The sequence below is a fragment of the Neolamprologus multifasciatus genome, chromosome 4, assembly GCF_963576455.1.
Source record: "Neolamprologus multifasciatus chromosome 4, fNeoMul1.2, whole genome shotgun sequence".
Classification (NCBI taxonomy): domain Eukaryota; kingdom Metazoa; phylum Chordata; class Actinopteri; order Cichliformes; family Cichlidae; genus Neolamprologus; species Neolamprologus multifasciatus.
The window spans coordinates 24,047,707-24,060,026 of NC_140442.1; the positions used below are offsets into that span (position 1 = coordinate 24,047,707).

Genomic DNA, 12,320 nt, shown 5'->3' on the forward strand with positions numbered 1-12,320 from the left:
ATTTAATGGCCACACTTGGCAAACATGCTGTCAAAAATAGGCTACGTTTGAAAGATTTCGAGTTTAGTATGAGTGAGGTAGGGGAAGAGGAGCGTGCAGATTGGCTTATTGTCTTAGCCGTAGTCTTGTTACATGTTTGTGTTGTCCCTGCCACTGTCACGCCAGCAAAGCAGATTTGAATTTTAATTGTCATCACAGTGAATGAAAGGAGTCTTCACTGGGGGAGCCTCACTTGTGTAGCAGAGACAGAGAGGGTGGTCTGTGTGAGTCAGAGATGAGAGATGAAAACATCAACCTCTTTATTTTTTATTTTTTTATTTTTAACACATGTTCTCAGTAATTTCTTCCACTCATAATTTCAGCGTTCGAGAATATTTGTTAGATTCGGTGTCAGAGAATGAGACTCTGCAGTTGTGCCTGTTAAGTCACTGTGGATGAGAGCAGCAGCTAAATGCCCCAAATGTAAAGGCAAAAACACAGGGGATGGGAAAAGAGCAGTGGAGATAAAAGACGAGGGAGATAGAGAGGGTAGTCTTTTGCTTTGGAAAGGATGGGGCGAGGAGGTGGAGAAGGAGGAGGAGGAAGAGGGCGAGCGGAGATAGAGAGGGTGGTCTCGCTACAGACAGTGACTGAGAGCGAGCCTTTATCGTGTTGCCAGGAAAAGAACACAGAAGCACATATCAATAGTACTGTTATTTTTCTCGTTGCTCTTCATCCCCGTCCTCCACACCCCTCCATCGTTCTCTACCTTGTGAAGATTCGGCTTTTTGCGCGTTTCGCCGGTTTCTACGATTCTTAAGGATAAACGGTGACCCGGGCCTGTTTTCTCACTGCACCACATACTGACGTATTGTAGATAAACTGTGAATCTGTGGGTGAGGTGAAAAAAGCCCGATAGTGGGGAGATGGGAATCTGTTTGAGCGTGCGCATGTATGTGTGTGTGTTTGAGCATTCGGTTTTTGTAGTGTGAAGTGGTGAGAAACAACCCCAGCGTGACGATGGCTCGGGGCCTTCGGCTGACAGCGCGGACCAGGTGCACCCTGGGATGCATGATAGATGGAGAGAGGGAGGAAGAGAGAGATTGAGCCAGAGAGGAACAGAAAGAAAGCAGACAGGAACTTTAGCAGGGGAGGCCAAAGACGACAAGGAAGGAAGTTAGCGGTTGTACAATACAGGGGAAGAGGAAAGGCTAGAAGGATAGAAGAAGGGACCTAAGGAGGGAGAGTGGGGAAAGCTGAGGGCAAGCCAAAGCTGGAGATCGAAATCGGTAGATATGCCTGGAATGGTGGAGATAGCAGCAGAAGAATGGAATGAATGGATTAATAACATCCCTCATATGGATCTCACTGACCTGTGCCCCCCTCTACCTACTCCTCCTCTCTGCATCGCTTCCCTTTGCTAAAGCTAGCATCACCTTTCCCCTCTTCCCTTTTGCTTGAACAAGGGACAAAACAAATATGTCTGACTATAGAAGCATGCTCACCCCTCTGACTCTCTAAACCACTTTACAGCCACTTTGGGACACTCTGTGGTGAACCTCAGAGTGTCCTCTGTCCCCACTTCCTCTCATGAATCTGTGACTTACTCACACTTTTTATGATGGTTGTGAAGTTGCAAATGAGAGAAACGAAAACAAAGAATCATTGATCTTTTCCCCATACCGCTTCTTTAACTTTCACCATGGTGGCTTTGGGTAAATCATTTGAGTATCTATAGGCACAAAGGTTCAGTCATCGTGATTTGATATGATGGACAGATTAGCTTGAAGTAATTTAATTTTGTATTTGCACTGGATGTTTCCTACTTGTTTCATTTGCTGTCGCTTCATTTTTGTTTTTTTTCATACTTTTAATGGTACTTGTATACATTTTGAGCAAGCCGCATTGCTTTGGACCTTAAATTCAAATTAAATAGTTAATAGTCTTTTACATGTAACTTGTATTGCCTGTGTGAGGTCTCTGTTTTGGCTGTGCAACATACTACAAACCTCAAGTAATTAATAGTATCAGACAGTACGAGCAAGAAAAAATTGCCAGAGCAGCCTGTTCTTTCATTCACACAGGACATATTTTCCAAATCAAAACAACATAAACAGCTTTTAGGGCGAGGAGTAGCCAAGTGTTTGGTACATTTTATCCTGTCCTGGTTATCTGTTGTCTTTTTTGGTTAACTTAACCTTTCCCACAAGAAATTATCAGCTAATGAAACTCTGCTCGGTTCTTACACTTGCTAACTTAACAAGTAAGCTAGCTATCGATTGCTAGCTAAATTGCTAGCATGTCCCAAAGCTGTGTGTTGCTATTTAAAGGAGTCTTTAATCTGAGTTAAATACCTACAACTTGTTAAGGTTCTACACATGAAACCTCAACGCAAGAGAGCTTCTCATTTAAAGTAAGGCCTCAGTCACACAGGTGTAAAGATGAATCAGCAACTGCAGATCTGATCAGATGGACCGTTTGACTAATGTCAATGACTAATGACTAATATGATATGTCTGTGATCTCGTACAAAAATCAGTCTTGCCAAAGTTATACCTCCATCTTCTCATTTATCCACTCAGCCTCTCCCAGCGGCTCATTCACAGAGACACAGATATAAAAACCAGAGTACACCAATTTAATTTGTAGGCTCACCTTTCCCTCTAGCCACCCCGTTCAGTCTTCTTAGCCTAACTCTATGAGACACACAGACAGACACGCACAAAGAAAGACCTATTACTGTTCTACAAGGACCAGGGGACAAACAAGAGCAGCAGCAGGAAGGGCATCAGACTGCAGAGGCCCCTCTGTGGGTCGTCTGCTAAACTTAGAGCAGAAATGGGCCAGAGAGAAACAATCTGTGCATTTGTGTGTCTGTGCCTGAGTTTGTGGCGAGTCTGAGTGTTAAGTGCTATTACCTTTCACTCACAAGCTGTCTGATTGTGTTAAGACATGAACCGAAACACCCGTTTGTTAAATTTGTTCTTTTCATCCTTTAAATACCTGGAAGGGGACGTAGCTGTCATGTCGCAACGCAATTATGTTAAAGAAAAATCTGTCAAAAATTATAAGTGCGACCTGGGCTCTTTTTTTCCTTTTTTTAATTAACTTGAAAAGTACTTAGAATAAGGTCAGTATTAATTAGATGATGGTCTGACAAATGTGTGAGCTAATTAAGCTTGTATGTGTTTGATTAAAGATAAGTAGACTTCCATGATAAGAAAAGGGATGATGAAGCATGAGAAGAGTGAAGTACGAGAGGGGAAAAGAGACACCGCGAGTGAGGCGAGGTTTAATTGAGGTAGAGATAATAATTGTGGGTGAAGCGAGAGAGGGAGAGAGAGAGTGCACGAGGGACGGGGAGGTGGATGTGGGGGGAGAGGGGAGGATTCGTCATCAATACGTAGTGCATATGGTGATGGTGGCTTATGCTCACAGGCCTTATCGGAAACGAACACTTGTGTGTTTGTGTGTGCGTTGCCTCGCCCTGCTTCTAGCTCCACTGCGTGCCTGTGTGTGTGTGTGTGTGTGAAGGCCTGTGGCTGTGGCAAGTTTATATCTCCTGCCCACTGTCTTTTAAATTCACTATATTCAAGCGAAGGCCAGCTGTTCCCTCTTTCCTCCCGCCTCACCTCCCACTCCAGCTCTCTGTTTTTCATCCCTCCATCCTCTTTTTCTCTGTCTCAGTCGCTCTCTCTCTCTCTCTCTCTCTCTGGCTAGCTTCTCGTTCCATCAGGCAGTGCAGCAGCAGTCAATAGCACAACCCCCCACCCCCTCGCTCAAGTTCAAAAAATCCTTTATAGGCAGGATAGAAATATGCATTGCCAAAAACCTCCCAGCAACAGACACCATCATCTCACTCTCCCTGGCTTTCTCTACCTCAGTTTTTGTCTCTCTCTCTTTCACACACACTCCTCTTTTTTTCCCAAATGCTACTTCCTCACTAAAAACAGATGCCTCAATGATACATATTGCTCATAAAGTTATATAAAAATAGCAGTTCTTGTGAGTTAATTGGTATCTAAGCCTTGCCCCACATTCTCACATGCGGTTAAGGGGTTTTCTTGCTTTTTTATGCTTGTGAATTTAGGATAAATATTCATTCTTAATATGAGGTCTGTTCCTGTGGAATAGACACGGCATATTTAAAGATATGTAAAGTAAATACGAACCTACAGGCACAAAATTACAGTGCTGCACAGTAGTCTTAAGCCACCCTTTATTCATATCATGCTTCTTGCTTCCATATACCAGCAATAGTTCTCCAGGCTTTCTGAAGGTCTGCTTTTTTACTCATTTTCAGTCCAGCATTTACACCTGACCATTTTTAGGGAAATGTTTGTTTATTTGTTAAGCCACCAATAAATCATTCAAGCATAAAAAAGACCTTACCCAAGTGATAAAGGAGTGTTGTGTCTACACGTAACAGCAAGCCTAGCAAATAACCTATTTTAAATGTCTTTAGGTGCTTTGTTATTAGCAGCCTGTCACTACGGCACATAATTTGTTCCCATTTCTTTACTTGAATCTGTGAAAAATGCCAAAGATAACACAGACAGGCATAAACTAGTATTTTTGCACCAACAAGCTGATTCTCAAAGAGCTATTAGCTGAAAACCTGGCATATTTCGACATGGTGTACAGTGTGTCAAACATTTTTAACCTGGACAAAAGGACAAAAGAAGAAGTGGTGGGACTAAAAAGTATCTCCAGCAGATAAACAGTATCTGCATCTGTCATGTCCTTAAGAAACAGGAAAAACAGACCAGCAAAGACTTGACACAGAATCTGCGAGATGCATCTGACCCTTCAGTCGATCCATCTACTGTTGACTGAAGCCTCATTAGAAAGAAGTCTCAATGGAAGGGAGGCTGTCAAGAAGCCATTATTAAGGAAGGGAAACAGGGAAAAGGCTGTGTCATACTAGATTACACAAGAACTGGGCTGAAAATCAGCGGGAACAACTTTATAGAGTTAAGAATCCAGATTTGATATTTTTGGTTCAAATCATCATCAATTTGTTCAGAAGAGGTCAAGACTGAGCTAAAAAACTGACTCCCCTTCATTTTTAGCACACTGCCTCGTCGGAAAAATATACCTGGATAGAAAAACACATGGATTGGCCCGGACATCAACATTATTGAAGCAGTGGGGGCCCATCCTGACAGAGAATAGAATAAAAGGCAGTAACATCCAAAGAAGAGCTTTAATGTCCTTCAGAAAGCCTGGAGAACTATTCCTGAAGACTACTTAAAGACATAGCAAGAAGCTGCCTAAGAGAGATCAGACTACTGAAGAATAAAGTTCATCATACAAAATATTAAATCTTGATCTTGTTAAAGTTAAACAAAGTTAAACAATGTCTTTTTTTATTGCTGATATTTCAATACTAGCTTGGCTAGTATTGAAATATCAGCTTGGCTAAGCTAAGCTAAGCTAGCTAGTATGGCTAGCTTAGCTTAGCTTAGCCAAAAGGAAGGAAGGTTAGTTTTCTTTGCCAGGAAATACTAACTGCTTCCAGGATGGTATGCTGTGATGTAATAATTATGAGGATACAGTTACCCAGAAAGCTTGCAGTTACAAAACAAGTTAAGCTTTCCTTTTTAAATGGTGAATCATGCATTTACAGGGCTGTGCAGGGATAACATAGCAAAGCGAAGATTTATTTCCAATATATTCCAAGCCTGCTTAAAATGATAAACAAATAGTTAGTTAATTACAATTGAATTACACAAAAACATCTTCAGAGCCACATTACATGAGCACATACTAAACCAAAAATAAATAAAATGTTCACAGTAGATCAGGTGACGAATGGACTGGCACACCTTACCTTGGAACTATATTAGTTCACTCCATTAGTCCAAATTGCTTCCCACTAAAACCTCAGCTGACACGTATCCTCCGACAGCCATGATTTATCTTTACGCAAATGGCGCTATGTTGGTTTTCAGTTGCGGTAAAACATAAAGGAGCGTGAGCGTTACATCTGTAGCTGCACATAAACATGTAGCTACAGAAAGCAAAATGCAGCTAATGTAAGCGAAAAATGCTTGCTCTTGACCCCTGTGTTCCCATTTAGTATGTGCTTTATGTGATCACGCTGCGATGCACTTTCCCGTTTAACGGTGCGCCTCATGTTGTTTTACTATGTCATTATTTGTGTGGAGTGTGCGTGAGTGCCTGTGTGTGTCTAAAGCAGCACCCTGGTATTATTCTGTGATTGCGGTGTTGATTTGTCTTTTTGTGTTGGAATCCTCACTTGGAGGATGGGTTTCGATTGCCGCTGCTGCTGCTGTGTATGTGTGTATGCTAACAAGAGATTTTGTGCCTGCCTAAATGTGTTTATATGTGTGTTTAAAGCGAATTATGTGTGTGTATTTTTGTATGTGTGTGTGTGCATATTCCAGAGCAAGATTGGAAGTGGGTCTATTTCTTTTGCAGTCACTGATGTGCCCCTGTGTGTGTAATTGAAATACCTGAGTTATTGACTCTCCCTCCTCTCCAAGTCAAATAACTGCTCCAGGAGTGTGTGAGTGCACTCATTTGGAGGCTCTGGGGCAGAGCAGGCAACTCTGGCAGACCAAGACCTATCAACCACAGAATACACACACACACGTGCATACCTAGTACAGAGCCTTTATGAGGCTAAATCTACTCAACTGCAGACACGCAGGCACACTGAGGCAACATTAGAGGCAGAAAATCACACACATATGTATTAATAGAGGTGCTCACACGCACAGTCGTATGCCCAGAATACATTACATTAACTTCAGTGGATCATATAGGAATGGAGATTTGCAGATGACATGCGGCAGCCAGTGCATTGCCTTTAGTTTCCTTATTAGTCTACCCAGTTGATGGATGAGGTAGGGGGAGTCTAAACCTAAGCTTATGCCAGCCTTTGGATACAAATTAGAGTTTTTTCATGGGACTTGCTTTTCGTCCTCATTAGAGGGATGCCTCCCATAATGTGACAGCATCCCTACAACCTGAGTAATACCTGACTTCTCTCCCATCGACACACACACAAACACATGCTCACGTACATACATCTCTATTTTGCACAAACACACACGTTTCACACAGAGGAAGGCACACGTGTCTCTCCTCTCTCTTCCTCTTTCTGACAGCAGAAGTCCTGTCACTGTGGTTGAACAACTCAGGCTTAGCCTCCTCTGTAAATGGGTGGCTGACTGCCTGACACACACACACACACACATTCACATACGCGCTCACACACCTCCGTTTGCCTGCTCCTTCACTGACTCCTGGCTTCCTGCCCCTCACTCGCTCCATGCAGGATCACAGCCGTCTGCCAGCCTGCCCTGTTCTTCTCCATTCATCCCATTGTCACCACACTGTCCTCTGCCTCTGTCCCTCTGGAGGCTTCAAATCTCAGCTACATCCCCACTGCTTTTTTTAAAAACATTTTTTGTACATCTCTATCTTTTTTTCCCTAGCTTGCTTAATTCCTTTTCCCTCCCTTTGGTTTCTCTCTGCTCTTTTCTCTTATCAGCTCTCTCTTCTGTGGTTTTATCTGCTCTTTCTCTGCCTCTCCTTGTATCTCTCCATCTCTCTCTCTCCCCTGTCTCCACCGGCCATTCATCCCAGCATATTGTGTTGTATAGTGTATTGTTGCCTGTGTACAGTAGCCAGCACTGACGTCAGCTGTGGATCCACAGAGAGGACAGTGAGCGGCTCTGAGGCGTTTTCAAAGCCTTGCTGGCCGGCTTCTTGTGCCTGGCTGACTGACTTGCTGGCCCTCGAATCCCCCTGTGGGAATTTTAATGCTCGCTAATCGATCACCTCATGCCAGCAGAGGTGATAATGTGGCCAGGCCCTAATTATTGTTGCTGTAAATGAAAAGTGGTGTTTGCAGCACTTCATTTTAGTCAAGCTACCAGCGTCTTTTCTTTTTTTTTCTTTCTCCAGTATCTCCAAACCCCACCTCCCGATTTTGCATTTGCCTTGCTCTTCTTTGAGCGTGTACTTTTCTCAAAGGCTAATGAAAATTCTGCAGACCTCTGGCACTCTGAATGAGTGTGCTGGACAGCACATTAATACTGCTCTTAAGAAAAGGGAGATAGAAGGAGAAGGCCAGAGGAAATGGTGGTGGGGAGGCAGGGCGGCAGGGGTGCTCTATAGAGGATAAAGTGGGGGGGGGGGGGGGGGGGGAGCGGGAGTGCACAAGTCTGGAAATTCAATTATAACCGTGCCCTGGCAGTAATTCCAGTGGTATTAATGGGACGGCAGAGCGAGAGACGAGATGGATAGAGATGAAGAATGAGAGAAGAAGGGGCGGAGAAGAGACAGAAAGTTGAGCAACAACTGGATTCGAGTTAGCAGCGAAACACGGCACGACGTCAGAGCTCGCATCATTTTTTCATGATCGCGAGACACAGCTCCTGCACCGGAGCTATGTTTATATTTCAGGCAGCACGGGGATAATGACGTGTTTTCACCCTCATGGATGCAACGCGTTACCCTCATTACTTGCGAGAGTTCTCATCTTCCATGCTCGCCGTACACCTCGACATGCTGCGTCAATCGCGCAGCCCTGATCTCGTTAATGCAGCAACAAGGTAACAGATCAACCCACGTGAATCCCCTGGGAGGGCCAGGTTAGCCTTTGATGATGAATGAAGTGCATAAAGAGTCCTAAGACGCCGGCACCAGGTCTGCCTGTTTGCCTGGTCTTACTGTCAGCTTCAATTTGCTCACATGCAATTAAAAAACAACAACAAAAAATACAGCCTCATTCTCATTCATATCATTTGCCACATTAGAAGCATGAATGCTGTGACCATAAACACACTACTGTACATTGTGTACACGCAAGTTGGACACTCGCAGAATGACTCACAGACACAAACACACATGCAAAATAACCTGCTCATGTTGCAGAACTGCAGAGTCCTGTCTAGACGAGTATTTCTCACCTCCTCCTCTTCTTCTGTCCACCTCGGTATTCTGTTTCAACACTCAGCAAGACGCAGGCTCGGTTATCAGTATGTAAGCAGTGTTTATTGGAGTGTCTGTAATGCTGTTTGGTTTGGTGTACATTTAACGTCTCTAGACTGAGCTTCTCCCAGCAGACAGACTCAGTCAGGGGTTACTGTGTGCCATTTCTTGTTTGTTATTTAAATCTAGTTCTGTGCGGGCTAAAAAAAATGGCCTTGTTGGCTTTAATAAAACAAAAATGATGAACACGACCTGTGAGATTAAGGACAGCAGCTTGAAGCCCTCAGAATTTGCTCCAGCCACCCCCGTGTACAAACTCATTAACGGAGTCATAAAGGCAACTAATGAAAATCATGACCGGTATCATTACAAGACCACTGGTGTCCTCTCGCCTTTTCCCTCTGCGAGCGAGAGAATAAAGGCAACTAAATTAATGTTCACACCAATAATGTTACAAAAACACTGCCGTCCTTTAAGTAGCAGCTATTCTCCTCTGCGTGTGCGCAGCCACCTAAATTAAAGTTCAGACCAGTGTTGTTGCATAATCGTTTACACTCCACATCTTTGTCCTTCTGTGTGTTTTTCTGTCACTTTCAGGATGACAACTCCATGTTCTTTCAGTTCGGCCCCTCCATCGAGCAGCAGGCGTCAGTCATTTTGAACATCATGGAGGAATACGACTGGTACATCTTCTCCATTGTCACAACGTACTACCCGGGTTATCAGGACTTTGTCACCAAGGTAACCGTGCAGCTGATACAACATACATACAATCAATCAGGATTAAAGAGATGCAGAACTTTTGATGTGGATGTGTTCCCAAAAGCCTAGGCATTTTTAAATATCTAATATCTAAGTCAGATATTAGTCAGAATATTCACTTATACTCCCAAATCTTTGCAATCAGGAATAATAACAATTAAATAATAAAAATAATAATTCAAAAATAAATGTAGTTACAAGTAAGATTAAAACATAAATGTACTAACAGACAAAATATATATAATATAATTTTGAATTTGATTTAGATGCTTGATTTTAACACATAAAGCACTACAGTTTTACTCACTAAAACCACAAGCAACTGTGTGTTGGCCCTGCGACAGACTGGCGACCTGTTCAGGGTGTACCCCGCCTCTCGCCCTATAACAGCTGGGATAGGCTCCAGCACCCCCCGCAACCCTGAAAAGGATAAGTGGAAGCGAATGGATGGATGGATGGATGGATGGATGGATGCTCCAAAAGGCACGGACACGACAAACGCACTTCAGTGTTCAGTGACTCTGATTAGCCTAGCAGTCAGCTATCAGCTACAGAGGCCTGACTTTAAGCGTTAAAAGTTGTTTTTAAAAAAATCACCCTCTGTATAGTTGTAATGAGTAGAAAGATAAATTAAAAGCATTTCGTGTACCAGACTGTAAACATGTGTATTTCAGCTGCAAAGTTTTAACATGGGAGTCTTTGGAGACTGACTTTCTTTTGAAAGCGCTTGAATAACTGCATGAAGGTATTTTTCAGTCCCAGGGGTTTTCAGGTGCTTTGTAACGTGCTGATTAGAGATGTGTTTTATAAACATTTAGTAATTTGTATAAACCCAAATGCTGGATCTGTGAAGTGAAGTGCTAAGTAAAAGAAATTCTAATTCAATCTAGTGATGTAGCCACTTTGTTTTTAATAAACTGCTTCATCTTGGAACAATAAACTAAAATGCAAGTCAAACACACATTGAAACACACTGTTGATAAAAATAATAGGGTTTGAATTTTTATGTCTTGTTAAAGACTAAAGCAAAGTACATTGTGGTAATCAGCCCCTTCTACCCACTGCAGATTCGTAGTACCATCGAGAACAGCTTTGTGGGCTGGGAATTAGAGGAAGTTCTACTACTTGACATGTCTGTGGACGACGGCGATTCGAAGATCCAGAACCAGCTGAAGAAGCTCCAGAGCCCTGTTATTCTTCTCTATTGCACAAAAGAAGAGGCCAACACTATCTTTGAGGTGGCCCACTCTGTTGGAATCACTGGCTATGGCTACACGTGGATCGTGCCCTCGCTGGTTGCTGGAGATACTGATGTAGTGCCGGCCGAGTTCCCCACAGGTAGGAAATCTGAAACTGAACCAGAGTTCGGACTTAAAATTGGATCACAATGAAATCTGACATAATCGAACATAATAAATTATCTTTTATTGCTTTCAGCTTAAATCCTACACATGTGGAGTTTAACATTTACATAACATTCAGTGATTAGGTGATAATTCTGAGTGTTACAAATGCATCCATTTTCAGTACAGAAGATTGTAAATGAACCACGGCAGACCCGATAACATTTTTATGCTTTTCAGCATAATTTGTTATTACTATTGCTGTTCACAATCACACGGCTGCAGCTTTGCAGCTTGCAGTCATACACCTACCAACAACAACAACAAGGCGTGATTGCGGATGCTGCTCAGGTGTGTCCGCCTCCCCTGCAGCGGCACTGCAAACCACGCCTGCCACAAAGATGTTGCCCTAAAATGCTTGTTTTAAACCATAATTGTACGTACCAAAGTTACCAAAACATGTAAATGGCCCAGCTTTTATAGCTAGTTGTGCCAGCTTTAGCAACAAAGCTGCAACCGACACCTTCGATAATCAAAGATCGGCCTCTGCATGGCTGCTGTGGAAATTTTTGCAGAACTGCATAGTGGATGCACACTGGATCTGTTCTTTTCTCAGTTCATGCTGCAGCATGTCAGTAGGGTTCAAGTCTTGACTTTGACTTCACCATAAGTTTAGTTTATTGCTTTTAAGCCGTTCACGGGGGGGTAATTCTTGTGTTCAGGATCACTGCACCACTGCATACCCCAGAGTGACAGACTGATGACCTGCCATTGTCCCCACTGTCACTGTCAGAGACTTTCTTTAAGGGAGCAGAATTCATGTTTTCTGCAATAATCACAAGTCGGCCTGTAGCAACATAGTATCTCCACTTCATGCAGCTTCCCTCAGCTTTGACCATTGGTAGAATGATTTGTTTGTCTTTGTTTGGTTTATGCAAACTGTGATGAGACTATTGGCCTCGAACAAATCCATAGAGTATTCTTCCAAAAGGTTTTGTTGAGGCAAAATTAATAAAAGCCTCAATGTACTGTTGGGATAGCACTGATTTTCACTTTACCACTTCTCGTTGCCATTTTAGCCCAGAGCCTTCAGGTTAGCAGAGTAATAAACTGACCTTTGTTGAGTTTAGACGTGACTTTCTTTGGATGTTTTTGTTGGCTTGTTTGAGACTTTCCAGAAGTTGTCACTGTATTAGAGGAATTCTGGAAGGTCAAGCACCTCTTTGAAAGTTCAATCTTGTTTCAAAATCTCCTTTTATAGATAAATCC

At 42.8% G+C, this 12,320-nt stretch overlaps 1 protein-coding gene across 5 annotated transcripts in view; it reads left to right on the forward strand.

Moving 5' to 3' along the window:
• The window catches only part of grin2ba (glutamate receptor, ionotropic, N-methyl D-aspartate 2B, genome duplicate a), a 145,252-nt gene that overhangs the window by 67,330 nt on the left and 65,602 nt on the right, over positions 1–12,320 (forward strand). For all 5 annotated transcript variants that reach the window (XM_085157776.1, XM_085157773.1, XM_085157774.1 and 2 more), the window contains 2 exons: positions 9,544–9,687; positions 10,776–11,046. In XM_085157776.1, coding sequence (XP_085013902.1) covers positions 9,544–9,687; positions 10,776–11,046 — 415 coding nt within the window. The remainder of the gene's footprint in view (positions 1–9,543; positions 9,688–10,775; positions 11,047–12,320) is intronic.